Source organism: Zonotrichia leucophrys, chromosome 3 (genome assembly GCF_028769735.1).
Source record: "Zonotrichia leucophrys gambelii isolate GWCS_2022_RI chromosome 3, RI_Zleu_2.0, whole genome shotgun sequence".
Classification (NCBI taxonomy): domain Eukaryota; kingdom Metazoa; phylum Chordata; class Aves; order Passeriformes; family Passerellidae; genus Zonotrichia; species Zonotrichia leucophrys.
Window position 1 is genome coordinate 90,326,369 of NC_088172.1, and position 15,317 is coordinate 90,341,685.

At 42.1% G+C, this 15,317-nt stretch overlaps 1 protein-coding gene across 6 annotated transcripts in view; it reads right to left on the reverse strand.

Annotated features, from left to right (window-relative positions):
- MEIS1 (Meis homeobox 1) overlaps positions 1 to 15,317 on the reverse strand; it is a 109,231-nt gene that overhangs the window by 40,902 nt on the left and 53,012 nt on the right. For all 6 annotated transcript variants that reach the window (XM_064709207.1, XM_064709212.1, XM_064709209.1 and 3 more), the window contains exon 8: positions 10,111 to 10,256. In XM_064709207.1, the coding sequence (XP_064565277.1) occupies positions 10,111 to 10,256 (146 nt within the window). The remainder of the gene's footprint in view (positions 1 to 10,110; positions 10,257 to 15,317) is intronic.

Here is a 15,317-nt window from a genome sequence, read left to right on the forward strand (position 1 = left end):
AGTGCAAAACACGCTCACAGTGGGATTTCAGGCAGCAGCTTTCATTTACTACTCATTTCTTGTTAAATTAAACACAAAAACACCAGTTGTGTGAAAGAAGTCAAAAAGAATGCTTGCAAATGAGCCAGACAAGTGTATCTTATATTTATACCATTTGCACAAAATAGCTCATTGGCAAGCTGGATTTTTAACGGCACCATTAACATCTTTAACCCTTTTAAGGCCTGGCATGAGGCTGGTAACTGGATCATTCTGACCAAAGTCAGCCCAGCACAACAGGACCAGGCAGTGCATCAGCCTTATCCTTTTGTTCATAACTGGGAAGAGGGGCAGCATGCCCCAACTCTGCCTTCACGTAAACCCTCTAGTTTACCAGGGGTTAGAGGACAAAACTGATTCCATTAATTTCTGGGTATTATACACACCTAATGCAAGGGAGGGAACAATCCCAGAAATAAATCAAGTGGGATTTGTAAGCGCAATTTCGCTTTCATCCAGGACAGCCCTCCAAGGTGTGGGGTACCAGTGAGACTTAGGAGCACAGAGACCAGGAGGACCAGACCCCTGCTAATTATCTGAGAGTTAACAAGGCAGGATTGCAAGCTGCCACCAAGGAACACAAATTATTTTGAAAATAATTGCATCCAGTGTACCATCGCTGGTGGAAGTGAACCAGAGGTTACACAGCTCTAAAATGACATTTTGTACATCAACAAGTACAAAACTAAAACACGACCATTAGTAATTAAAGCTGCTCCTTTTGTAGCACCAAAGCCAGTAGGTCAGGTACCATTTTACATCAGAAACCAGCCTTGATGGCTGCAGATTTGCCAACAATATCTGCACAGGGAGAAAAAAAACCCATTAGCAGCAGCTGTCTGTATGCCTCCACATTGAAAATCCTATTCATACAGACAGGTGGAGTAATTTAAAAGCCAATGTGGTGCAATTTTGATGCAAGTAATGCCACTGTTTACTAAAATGCCACCATTACTGCTGTTTATGAAAACATTACTAAAATTGCATTTTATTCATAAGAATCCTAATGTTTGGGTTATTACCAGTTTCAAAATTATTCCGACCCCAACTGCATCTTATGGCCCTCTGGGGTTTACAACCTGCTGCACTGACAGACCCATGCTCAGGTTTCAGCAATGAAATCAAGGGTTTATCCTCTCTGCCTTTCCCATACAAGCACAGTGCCATTCCTGCATCAGCACAAAATCCACAGCAAATAAGCGGAGTTCTGCCAGTGAAACTATTAACTAGCCAGATTGTCTAATAATGGCACTTACCTTTCCAAAAATATCATTAGAAACCCCAAAAGCTCTGTCTGACATGAATAAGGATGGCCTAGGAAGAAGAGTTTCACTTCAAAGCTGACTTTAGAGCAATCAACAGAGCAAGGCACCCAAGACAAAGTCCCATCATTTTCTTTCTGAGTTCAAAAACAGATCCTGGAAAACATCTTTATATCATGAGCTGCCCCTTGGTTTTACTGATGTGACTGAATGACCACTTTAGTGTCACTAACTTGACTACCTTGCTTTTTAGATCACTGGGACAGAAGACCCATTGTGAGAAAAAGTTTTGTTGTAGTCAGATATTTTTTAAAGTACTTCCAAATGTTTAATGCTGGACAGGTTAGATTAGAGGGGGGCAACTAGTAGCCAAGAAAAGAATATTCATAATATATCTAAAATCTGAGAAGTATTTTCTGGGCAGAAGTTTCTGCTTCATAAAGCAAAAGATGAAGTGGTAAGGCTCCTAGACCTTGCCTTATTAAAATGATGGCCAGCCACTGAAGTGAAACGAGCACTCCACTAAATACTCTGGGTCTAAATCAGGCAATGATGCAAAAGGCGAGGTAAATTAGATAACTACATATTAACTTAAACTCTTTTCTGCCTACTTACCTTCTCTCTACACATATATTTAGCACTGCTGTAGCTTAGAGGGTGAGAAGCAAGAAGTACCATGATGACTCATCAATAAGATAAGATTGGTTGGACTTGATGATCTTAAAGGTCTTTTCCAACCTTAAAAATTCTATGAATACATTTGTTCCATGAATAATGACTCCATGAATATTGAAAATTGGATTTTCAGCTGAGATTTTGTTGGAAAGGATGGCCTTACCCATGGAAAATTTCAACTTACACCATCAAAAAAAAAAGGTTCCCTTCCAAAGGAACGTTTTTCTCTGGGTAATTTTGATGGGCAGACAGCAAACATAAGTACTTAATATTAGGAATTAGAGTCTCTTGAATAAGTGCAACAAGTAAAAGCATGCAAGCTGTAACAGTGCAGACTCTGTGTAGCTGAAGGTAAATGCAGGAAAAAGGAAACGAAACTTTTTTAAAATGGGTAAAAAACCAAGTCACTTCTCATGCCTCTTTGGAATAACAAAAATACTATAGTCACCACAATATCACTGCTTTGGTTTATCCAGACAAGGGTTAAGTTCACGCAAACAGATGTAGGATAGTGTATGCCAAAGCAAGGGAATGCATCTTACACAACTTGATGTACCACTTCCAAATGTGACCCTATTTGAAAGGCAGCTTATCTTACACCACAGATTAACACATCACATCAGATATGCGCCCAACTGGTTTGGTGCCTCATATTTTGGCACTTTACCTGATCTGATTCAGTCATTTGCTACACACTGGCATTCTGTGAAACTGCTTCAAGAGTAAGATTTCCAGTAAAAAATTAACACTGGTGCTTACACACATAAGCATATCTGAGAATCAACATAGGCTCTTTTGTAGCAACTGTGTTAGAGGACAAGCTAAATAAACAACTAATAATGAACAAGCCCATTAATTTATCCTCATTTCCTGCTCACCCACCGCTTGCCAAGATACTGTTGCTGCCTTTAATGCACTTCATAGTGCAAACTATTCGCCAAAATATTTCCATGGATACTTCCAGATTTAAAAACTGGTGACCAAACTTCTTCCCTCCCTCTCTGTCCCCCTTCCAAAGGTGATACTTGAGTTTTGTACATCTGCTTTCACTGCAGAAGGACAGTGCATCGTGTAACACATTGCCGTGTCTTGACTGGAGGAGGCTAATTTAAAAAATGAAGCTGCACGCAAAATATCACAGCTGCAAATATAAAAAGAAAGGAGAGGGTGGAGAAAAAAGCAAAGCATCTACTGCTGACTTAAAAATTCTTATTACTGCAAACATTCTTGCTGGTTAACTCATTTCCGAGAATATTTATGCAAACAAAAGGAGTTCTAGTACAACCAGTGCAAGTGTAATTTAGCATCTGAATTAATGTTTATCATGTTTCAACTTTTCAGTATTCCCTTGCTTCTACTCAGATGTGAAATTCTGCTCGTGTCGAAATACTAATGTGTTTCAGCAGCTTCAAAATAATTCAAATTCTTTAATGTGCTAGTGGCTTCCACATTGGCACAATAGTGCCTCCAAGCTAGAAACTGCGGGAAACTGGGGAAAAGGCAGGATAGTCCTTTGGGAACAGACACACACACACACACACACACACACACACACACACACACACTCTCTCTCTCTCTCTCTAAAATCTTGTTGACTCAGGTTATTGGCTACCTTCTGATTTCAACCAAAATACTTCCCTGGATTACTACCATTCCCAAGACCTGTGAGGAGCCCCGATGACATGCCATATACCCTGTAGTTTAGACATTATGGTTGTCTTCAATAGAAGTGGAGCTAAATCACAGGTGTTAAAAAAAACAGATGCTGTAACTACACCACACTTCTGAATGTGAGAAGAGCCTAAGTAAATAATCTGTTTTCCTTGAACTAACTGACTAAAGCATCCTCTATTTTTCCTTTCTGTTCTAAAACCAAAGTTTTGTAGGACAGCCCAGCACTGACAACTTAAATGATCTACAAGACAGTGCATGAGACATGCTCTTTCCAAGAAATCATGAAACTGGAGCAACAGCAGCATTGCCAAGGGTATCACCCAAAATCCAACAGTTTCCTTTTAAAACAGCAATATTTCCCTCATGCTAGAAAATGGACCAGTTCTTGGAAGTTGGGCGGCAGGTCAGAGCCACAGATTTGACGACAATTGAAGAAAATGCTGGAGGTTTCAACAGTGACTGTCCTCCATAAAATTCTGAAGGGTTAAGAAGTTAATTCAAACACAGCTACCTAAATCCTCTTTGTCCTCTTTCTGGAGCTCTCAACTCAATTGGGACAGAGCCTCAGAACAATTACGTTCTCCCACAAAAACATTCTGCATTTTCTGCCATTGAAGAAGACTGCCACAGCACCTCCCTCAGCAGAAGGGAGCTGAGGACCCTCCTTGTGGGTTTCTTGTACCAACCTAAGCTGGACACTTTTGTTGGTTGTCCTGACAGATCTTCCTGCTGCCAGGAGCAGGAAAAGCCCTGGCTCCCACCTTCCCAGTCAAGGGGATGGCGGTGCATGAGTGACTCAAGACAAGCTAAAAAGCCTGGCTTTTCCCAGGAATTTGGGACAGCTGGCACTGAGAAGTCTTGCAGATGTGGAAGAAAGCTTTTTACAGCTTTGTCCACAATGAAATCAAGTCAAAGAGGAGACTTGCGTATTTGGGATAAAGCGGGAGGACACCCCCGCCCATTCTGAGTCCGATATATGGAAACCTGACCCCTGTTACGCAGATGAGCTCCAGGAGCCCTCCGGCATTTTGCAGAGCAAGTACCAGTTGGTGCAGGATGGAGAGCCACTGTAAGCTGCACTTCTTAGGCGGGAGGAGGGAAGGGCTGTTATTTTGTTTTAATGCTTCCAAATCTCTCAAGAGAAGAACAAAGAAAACGTGGTTTAGCCAAGCATTCTCCTCTTTTCATGTTTTCAGTACCTAAGTTTTGTACCCATCTACCCTTTCACTATACTCCTTTCCAAAACCAGGCAAGCATCCCACATGGGAGTAGGGGCAGGCAGCCAAATTAACCCCATGCTTCTCCCAAGGCAAAATCTCATAACTATGGAGGGATGAGAAAAGACATAAAATCGACTTGTTTTGACTTTAAAGACTTTTTGGACTTTATTTTAGCCAGTAAAATATTAATATAAAAAGAAAACTTACAGAATTAAATGGCATAAGTTTTCTATCACAACAACATCCTTGAAGTGATGGGGACTATTTTCCTCCACTAGATTCAAATTATCTACTTCCAGTAAATTCTTTTAAAAAATAACAGCTTTACTAAATAGATTGCATATTGCTTATTTTTAATTTTTTTGTTTCATATCATGGCATCAAGTAATCAATAAAGGTTAAAAATACAGATAACATAATAGAAAAAATCCTTTCACTTTAAAGCCAACACCTTTCAGTCATGTCTTTTACGTTCTGCTCAGTCTCTCCTTTCAGTAAAATTTAACCACTTAAGGAAATTGTTTTAAAAGCAGTTAAAAATAATGATTAAATTATGGGATTTACATGAAAGAAATCCTCAGCCCATTCATTTTTTTTTTTAAATCATGGCAATTTGTTTTTTAAAAGGTGTTTGAAGTCCTCGAATCTACCTCTTGGCACCATTAAAAGGGAGTAGTTTATAATCCCCTAATGTGCTTAAATAAAGCCTTCAATAGTTTAAATTGTTATTAAACATCTTTTGGGATTATAATTTTATGGCTTTTTTTTGCCTGATTAGATGATGAATGTGAAGATCATCAAATACTCATCATATAACAAACCAATTACACTGTATAATCCCCAAAATGAGGTTTGAATCCCAACATTTTAAATTAAGCTGGATTTAAAGGATGCAGAGTATTTGCAATAAGTAAAAACACTTGAAAAGAACACCCCACAAACTCCCTTCTCCTAGTTTTGAACAAAAAGGTATTTATATCAATTCCAAGTACCAATAATACCATTGCTGGGACAAAAGCCTAGGATGGGCTGAAGCAGAAACTAACTCTGTTGCCACGATTAAATTTACACAGATTTAACTGTAAGCAAGATTATTTTTTAATTCCCCTCCCCCAAGCTTTTCCCTTATTTCACTGAGGGATGTACATTACAGTGAGGAGATATGCTTGAAAAATTTGGGGGGAGAAATGACCCCTGAGTGTTAAGTGATCAAGGAAAAAAAATAAAAAAAAAAATTTAGAAGTCTAAAAGGCCTGTAAAACATTGCTGGGCTGCAACACACCCTGAATTTATCCTTAGGGTGACTTTCTAAAGCAAAGCACAGAACTGGTTTGCCTCAGTCCCTCATCCAGACCCTGCCATTTAATGCTCGTCTAACGCCACTCCACAAGACTCTTCTCAATTTTGACTCAACTTTAGCAGTTCTTCACCAAATTCTTCTTCTTCTTTTATTTTTTCTTTTGTTCTAGACAGTAACTAGCTTCCATCTCAAATTTGTAGCAAAATCCTAAAACCAGATTTCATAAACCTCCAAATTCATGAGATGGTGTCATAAACTACCATGAAAAGTTTTGACAAGCTCCACCACTACATTTTGCCCAACTAACAGCCCACCTGAGCAGCTCCTCCAAACCAGATGTTTAAGCAAAATTAAATTGAACACTAAACAGTTAAAAAAATATCCTGCAAGTGTGAGTCTGGTCAGCACTTTAGCAATTGTTTTAGCTGATTGTTTTTATTGTTATTATTCCAAAAGGAGGTAAAAAAGGGCAATTTGGATGAATTTATCCCCTGATTTATCCCTTGAGAAGCTTCAGAGCATACTGCCTGCATCTGCAGAGGACAGTGCTTGCCTACCCTTTGGGCATATGTCAACTCAGTTCTGCACATCAGTCAAAATACTGGGGGAGGGGGGAGTGGTGGTGCTGGAGCCTGACACTGAGTGGGAACTCCTGCCCAAACACTTCAGCATCCGGAGAGAAAAAAATTAATTTCCTCCTGAGCGTGAAACAAGAACTAGGGGACAAACCTTCGGAAATGAAGTCAGTACACAGAGGAAGACTTAAAGCTCTTGGAGATGGAATAACTGCATAGAAGGAACTAACCCAACCTATCCACTTTTGAAAGGCTATAATTGTCCAATATTTATTTTAGGTCTTTCCAACCAATAATTATTAGTATGACAGACATAGCAATTACTGTCTATTTTATTTAATTCCATGCTACTGGTGTGTATTAATATTACAACTGTGAAAAAAACCCTGCTTTTGAAAAGGAGGACTCCCAACTAACACCTCAGTTAGGAAGCACCAATGGTCAATGGGATGCCGGATTTTGCACTTAACTGCTGCTCATTTCTTCTCTGCCATTTTTCAGATGGCAAAGTGAAGGCAGGTAAAGTGCTGCCTTTAGGGGCAAAAGAGAGGTATCACCAGTCATGACATATCCCCTGCCCAAACAGAACCATCCCTCTGTCTTTCCTCACCTCCCACTTTATGGAGGACCTGGTATTCACCCTACAGAAAACCAAATCCACTGATAATTAAATGGGTAAATAAATAAATAAACAAACTGTTATGGGATCTCTGGTTTCCTCAGGATGATCTCCCTCCTGCAGCAAGGACATCAGGTGGGGACACCACCTATACCATTGTGCAGTGTTATAAGAGCAGCCATGAAGCCCAGATGCCCTCAAAAATGAACAGGAGTTTTAATTCCTTCAGTCTCTCCCCCCACTACTCCTCAGCTCTTATCACAGCCATTTTTTGGGCCTGGGTATGTTTTGGTGTTTTTTTGCACCTCAAGCAGCCTGTGAACATGCTCTGCTGCTTCAGTGCTTGGAAGAGCCTACAATGTTCTTCGGACATGTTTTAATTCAAGGAAACTGTCCAAGATCCTACTTAGGGTGTGTTTCAAGGTCCTGCCCGGAGGTCAGACTGGATAAACCAATTCTGTTTTACTGAACTGATCAGATAAATCTGAATCCACCATGCTGCCCTGTAAAAAAACTGCATGCTTCACATGGCTGGGGATGCACTGGGGATGGTGGATTTTTAAAGCAAGCTATAGCTCAGTGTTACAAGATAGAAAATGCAGCATTGCACAGGTCCTGGAGGGAATGGTTCTTTCTGTATTTGAGTCTTCCAGAAGCAAAGACCACCTTACAAGCAGATGTCCAGATATTGTCTCCCAGGGGCTGCTAGGAGCCTGGAGCAAGCTCAGTAGGCACTCTCCTCTTTTGAACACTATTACCACACAGGAGAAGAGCAAAAAGCCACTAAAACCCTGCACCTAACACAGGTGAAACAGCGAGGGAGTCTGTTCAATCTGTTCCCTGGTCCTGAGACTAAGCATGAAATTAGCTGCAGGGTCAGGTCAAGCTCATGTAGTTAAATGCTCTACACAGGGCGTCTCCCACCACAAAGGCTTTTTAGACACACCCTGTTGCCTTCTGCCATATTCCCAGGAAGGCATTTGGAATGCCCAGGCTAAGAGTGCATTGAAGACTGCTCAAACAGTTTGCCAGTATTGACCTTTGTGTTCCTGTGCTCAGATTTAGGTGATGCTTTATTTACTGACACAAACACAAAAACAGGCCACTTTCAGGAAAAAATATTTATAGTACTTAATTTGCAATTCCTTATGGGAAACTACAGGAACTGACAAGCAGTTGTTCAGTGTTCCCTGGTGTGCCTTGTCCTGACTGCAGAGCTCCCAGGGCCTCCCCTGACTCCTGAACCTAAGAGTACCTAACAGGTACATCAGGCTGGTGTGAGCACTGCTGCTGGCACAGCACCCGTGGACTGCTCTGGGGGTGGATTTCCTTAACCTCACACCTACCTGCAGAGAGATACCAGGTGTCAGCCCATCTTGGGTGAGGACCTACAAAGGAGGAGCCATCACCACCAAAGGGACCTCAGCCTTTGGGAAGCGATGAACACACCAGACAGGGCTGAGGACCTGGCAAAGCTGGGGCATGGCTGACATGGAGTCTGCCAGAGAGATTAACCTGGAGATATCTGAGGCCCTCTCTGGCCTCCAACATGAAGGTTCATTCATAGCAACCCAGGCCCGCACAGGACAGGATTCCCTGCCTGATCCCTGTGCTGACAAGAGTCATGGCAGATATCTGGTTTCTTGGCTCAGCAGTGGATGGAGGGGTGATGTGCATGAGCACTTCCTCCTCTTTATGAGTACACCCTTGGCACAGCTCCCACCAGGGCTGGGCAAGCTGGCCAGCTTCTAGTTTCATCCTGACCCTAGCTACAGGCAGAGAAGAGTCAGCTACGGGGTTAGAGGCAGGAGCCCTTCTTCACCACCACCTGCAGACACCCTAGCAGCCCCTTCCTGACCCTTATCCTCCTGGCACAGAAAGGCTGAGGCAAAAAACCTGGGGCTCAAAGCCCAGATCCCCATGGCGGATAAAAACACAGTGACAGTTCACCATAATTTGATGAAGAAGGAGAATGGCATTAGAAACATTTTTCCAGTGGCTAATGTTTGAAGGTGTGGTGTGTATTATAAAGCCTTGAGAGCAGCTGCAGCATCCAGCTTAACCCCACACACCTGTACAGAGCTTTGATTTCTAATCCCAGGAATAAATAACCCTATACAGGTAGCTGTGGTAACAGAAATAACTGTGCATACCCCCACCACTTCCTAACATTAAATACAGGGGTAACTTACACTCTGGGAATGAGAATGTCTCAAAGACAAAAATTATACTTTGCTATTAAACCAGACACATTCAGACCTTTCATCATGAAGCTTCTGATGATCTCTGACAAACATCTGAATAAGGTCTTTGTTTGCTTCTGGCTTTGTTTTTTAATCTCCCCAATTGTTTTCTGCAATTCTCTGGAGCATAGAACCAGAGGCCAAATGCTGCTCTGTGCTCCAATGCAGTGATACTCACTGCAAAGCAGGACAGGTCTGCAAGGTTGTGTTCATATAAGCTTTAAGTAAAAATCACATTTGGCAGTGATGTCCCCTTAACAATTGTGTCTCAAACAAACAAATCTAAAAACAACACACACACAAAAAACCCCCATACCATAAAAACATACGCTCTATGCACTTCCCCTGGCATCTAGCAAATGAGGCAACAACAACAACTCTGCTCAGAAAAGTCCCTCTACTGCCTGGCAGCAACATCATATGTATTTTTTGCTTTCTATGACTACTACAACTATGACATTATCCATGTTTTATTTTGCATATGTGATCTAGAGTTCACTTACTGTTAGATGCTGGAACAGCCATGCCCTCATGATATTTGTGGCTACTTTGGGAAAGATGCCACGCTTTTTATGTCGCTTTTTGTCCTTATCTGGATCATCATCATCACCTGTGCTGGGGGAAGCTACACTGTTGTCCAAGCCGTCACCTGTAAATATAGTGAATCAAATTTTGACTTATGCTACCTTTATATACTTCAGCCGAAGCCTGGCTTTGGGTATAAACTGCATGAATATTTAAATGAGTTATAAATTCTTTAACAATGTAATTCACCAGGGGTTGAGGGGATGGGGGAAGGGGGGGGAAGAGACATGGGGAGAGGGAAGGGCTCAGAAATGTGTTAGCCCCATGCCGGTTTATCTTGAAAGAGAGTGTGGCCATCTCTGCCATTGTAACCCAGAACAAAAAGTGCTTATAAATTATAAAAAATATTTGCAAGCACCCAACTTGCAAAGGTGGAAATGCTGGCTCTTCTTCACACTAGGTCACTTCCCAAAGATTCATCCCAATCAGCTACTTTGGCTGAGCTGACAATTAGGAAAGCATCAAGGGTGTTCTGGGATGGGGATCATGACATGTGTGAAGCTGGGTGCCTCATCCCACCCTGCGGTGTGAAAAGTGGGGTGAATTCAGCTCCCTTGCAACATCATATGCTCTCAGCAAATTCAGAAAAAAACTCAGATTATTGAGGCATTGCTTATGTTAAGTCTTTTACAGATGTTGGACTTCCCCTGATTCTTTGATAGGAGGTGGGTAGCTAACTGGGTCCCCTCTTCCCAGCCCCAGCCAAAAGAAATTCAGAGGGGGATAAGCAGGCACCAATTTGATATACACCATTAGGAATTAACACCCTGCTTTGTGCCAGTGTGCCATATTTGTAATAGGTGTCTGCTTCTGTGAAACAATCACTGATCCAGAATGAATTTCCTTAACGCAGAGAAGGTCTCAGACAGTTCTCATCACATTAGCAACACGTCTGTGGGAGGATGCCACTGTGCAACAGCCCGCTTGGGTCTGGGCTGATGGCTTAGCGGCCAAGGGAAAACAAAAGTTGCAGTGCCTAGCAGTTTGCATGCAATTTCTGTTGCAAACACTGAAAGCAGTTTATAAACAAGCCCACAGAGCAAAGAAGTCTTTGTGTTGAATGCATGTGGACTGAACAACATATCCTGGCTTCCAAAGACACTGTATTTGTAGCAACACGGAGTTGTGATGTTATTAGGCAAGTGTTTTTTGCACCCCTGGGCAAGAATGATGAAGAAAGTAATCTCAGTTTGGCTGAATACAAACTATCTCTGTTAGGGACAGAAATAAAATATATTTTAAAAAAAGGGATGCAGACTGTCATGATTTGTTAAACAGCTTTCAGCACCAAAAAAAAAAAAGCTATTATTAGTGTTATATTCTTAGTGTGGCAAATTTATAATTGTCCTTATGACTTGGCCTGTGTCTTTAATGAAACTGTAACCTTGGGTAGTTACAGACAAACACAAGATTTTTATGAAGAAATTAGATATCCAACAAATTCTTTGAAAGCCCAGTACGTAAAAAAAGGCTTTTATACAGAGAAGCAATTCACCATATAAAATAATAATTCATAAAAGAAACATGAGCAAAGGAAACAACTCAACAGCATTTAAAATTCCATGGGCTAATCTACTTTCTGTCTGCAAGAGGCAAACAAGGAAAAGAAAAGTATTACGCATTCATTGATTAAAAATGAAAAGCTTCTAACCTAATGACACAGCCTTTCACCACCTCCCTGCCATTGTCCACCCACCCTCTCTCCCACCCCATTTTTTTAAAAATATACTCATTTCAAACCCCCTTCAGATTAATTTAGCAGGCATTGCCTCATGCCTGATGGGAGGAGGACTCATTGATAATTTATGGAAATATCTACTATAATCCAAGGGAGATGACTTTTTTTCCAGCTTTGTGCATCAATAGATAATCAAGGCCTTCAAGCAGCCTTAGCTTCCCATTACCTCGGGCAAAAGAATTCCTGAAAGCATGCCTCCAGGGCACCTGAATTATATCCTCCATTAGGGGAGGAAAAGCTTTCTGCATTCCACCTATAACACTCCCCAGAACCTTTCCTGTTTATTTCTGCTGTATGAAAGCAGAAGCATTAGGAACAGGATTTTTTAAGTGAAGACTTATGTAGATACAATTGAGAAACCTTTCAAGCGTGAGCCAGATCACCTCCTTCAATCCCGGGCAGTGACCTATCCCAAATAAAAGGTTTCTGTTACATCATTAGCTCAAGCCAAAAACAGCCTTGGCTTAATGCATAGTTTGTTCTTCCTACTGTTTTTAGGCAAATACTGCTACTTTACTCCCATCTGGGAGGGAAATTACACTGCTGGGCTGTAATCTAAGACAAGATTTTCATTGGAAGCAAATGCTTTCAATCCAGTGTAAATACTGGTGTATGTTCAGAAAAGCCTAAAACAATAAACCCTGGCCTCGACCGACACAAGTTAGAGAAAGTGAAAAGCAGTGAGGGGATAAGAAAGCACCCGGCTATCCTTGGAGCAAAGGCTTCAGTAGACTTCTGTAAACTGTTTAACCTCTTCCACTTTTTTTTAATGGAAAATTGATCCCGTAAAGACTGAAACCACAGAGAGAAGTCTAAATGGTCAATTGTGGATTTTAGTATTTCCATCTACTTTGCAACTCGATACACTCACCTCTGTGAGGTCTCCAGAGATTTCCCCCTCCTTTTCTTTTCCCCCCCTCTTTTCCTCCTTTTAAAGATCACTAAACAAACTTGAAGCACCACTGACCAGCCACACGGTAGCAGCTATGAATTGCATTTGTAAAATGTCGGTGGCAACTCTGCTCCTGAAGTTGACTTCTCCTGCCGCCAAATGAAGGCGAACTGAAAAGGTGGAAATAATCATAGAAATGATGCTAGTCCATAAACAAGCTTACAGCCTCATTAGTATAGCGGGAGGCTCCGCTGGGTGATTTATGCTTGTTTTGCTGATGCCATGAGGAAATGCCATAGGGCAACTTTAGCCAGCTGCTAATGGTTTCTGACAGCTTCTTAGCAACTAGTGCAAGCAACGCTGTGGCGTTTGCTAGTGACAGAAACCGAAAATGTCATATTATCTGCCCATGTGTCACGAAGTCCGTGTGGCAATTAACTAGTAGGCCAGTGACTGAGGGGCCACAGGCTCTTCAGAATGGCCCATGGCTATTTGGGGTCAAAGCGGGCACAGCGTTCGCCTTTATGCTGCACATATGCGTGGGTGTGTGCATGATCCCCATCGAGCTCCCTCTGCCCTGCTCCCCAATCAGTTTGGTCCATGCAGATCCTTTGTCCATGGAGAAACTCCGTCTCACTTTCTCTTTAGGCATGGCGTGACATTATCAGAGGAACTGCAAGTAATCTGTCTTGATATGATGGTTGGAAATGGCACTTTAATTGGCAATACCTGATTCCCTGGTTTTGAGTGCTGGATCCGAAGGTGCTAGCTGTTTTTCTGCTCGCTCGCAAATTAGTCTAAAAGGATTTAAGATCACTGAAGCAGACTCGTTGCCTGTCAAATTGCTGGGAGCACAGCAACTCTGCACAGCAACTAGATGCTATTTTAAAAAAAAAAGCAAACGCAGAGCCTGTAAGGAGCAGAAGGAGAGCCCAGACTCCGCACGCCCGTTCCCTGGCGAGCAGAACCAGGCGCTATATGTCAAACTGTCAAACCTTTCAGCGTGGCCGTTTGCCCTTTCAAATAATATTTAAGAATTGTTTTTACACAATTTTTTATAGGCCATGGTCTAGTGAAAGAGGCCAACCAACAGAGAAAGGAATTTGTACTACAATTCGTCCATGGACGATTTCTTGACAGACCCGGGCCAATCCCCACGGAGCAAGGCAGGTGACCTGTGGCAGCTCCCTGGCTGTTGGGGAGCTCCGATTTCAAACGCCCTCAACTCCAGCATCCCAGAGTTGCCTATTTAAGCACACCCAGGCATTTAGGCTGTGCTATCTTGTTCCATTCAAGAAGGGATAAAGCAGCATTTATCGTATTCAGCCCTGCTGAATGGCTCAGACTGGCCATGCCAGCAGGGACTCCTCTCACTGCATTCCCCTCTCCACTGTCACCGTGCCTTACAACCTCCCTTCCCCTCCCACTCCCCCAAAAATCAGAGGCAGAAGCAGCAAAGGGCAAGCGACTTTATAGCAGCTCCTCAAGTGGGTAATGCTCTCTTTGTCCCGGGTGATATGTTATAAACCTTTGTTGACAAAATAGGTGCTTCTGGAGAGCAACTTGGCACAGGCACTTGCCTTCAGCAGCCATGGTCGTGGCAGGAGTTTACTGGTGATTCAAACTCTCCCTCACTCCCACACCAAACTCCAGTTAAATGTCATCACCCCGCGACACTGGAAAGTCTGGCAGTGTGGCACAGCTGGGCAACTTTCAGCCACTCTAGCTCCCAAATCTACTCTCAAACCTCAACCATTGAGGCTGCCCAGATATGACATAAATATTCCCAATCCCAAGTCATGGAGGTTTCTGAAAGGATGCGAAATTCAGATGTTCTAAAAACTCTAGCCTTTTGCTTGACTACAAAACCCATGCCTCTGCATGGAGCTCTTTAGATGAACATCCTCAAATGATTTTAACCGACCAGAAACTTCAGTATCAAAGCCCTAAATACAGCTTTACTAAAAGTACCTTCACCAGATGTAACAGCTTATTTCTCACTCCACATAGCCCTGTCCTACTGTCAAGTCTACTTCCCATTCCTCTGACAGGACATCTGAGAGGGCTTTTGGGGTCTAGTGTTCAATTTTCTGGGAGAAGGGAAGAGCAGGGCACCGGCTTTGCTGAAGTATACCAAACAATATTACAAACACTTGCAGCTTATACAGCCCAGTTCTACACAGGAATCTAAATATACTGCTTTAAGGAGTTCACAGGAGAAAATGTTAAAGATGTGCACCCAGAAGCCCTAGGAAAGGCCTGGAGCAACTTTTATGTGGACTGACTAAAAGCTCCTTATGTTCAACTTATTTGTATGTGTCCAAATGTCTCCTGTTAAAAACAGTTTCTGCCTCCTAGAAAAACTTCACAGTTTGCATTTACTTTTGTATTTCATGAGCTAATATAATTTAAATATACACTGTGTTTGGACAAAACCTGTTGACTTCTGTAATAGATTTATAATGCATTCAGTGCTATGAACTGAAACATCTAAC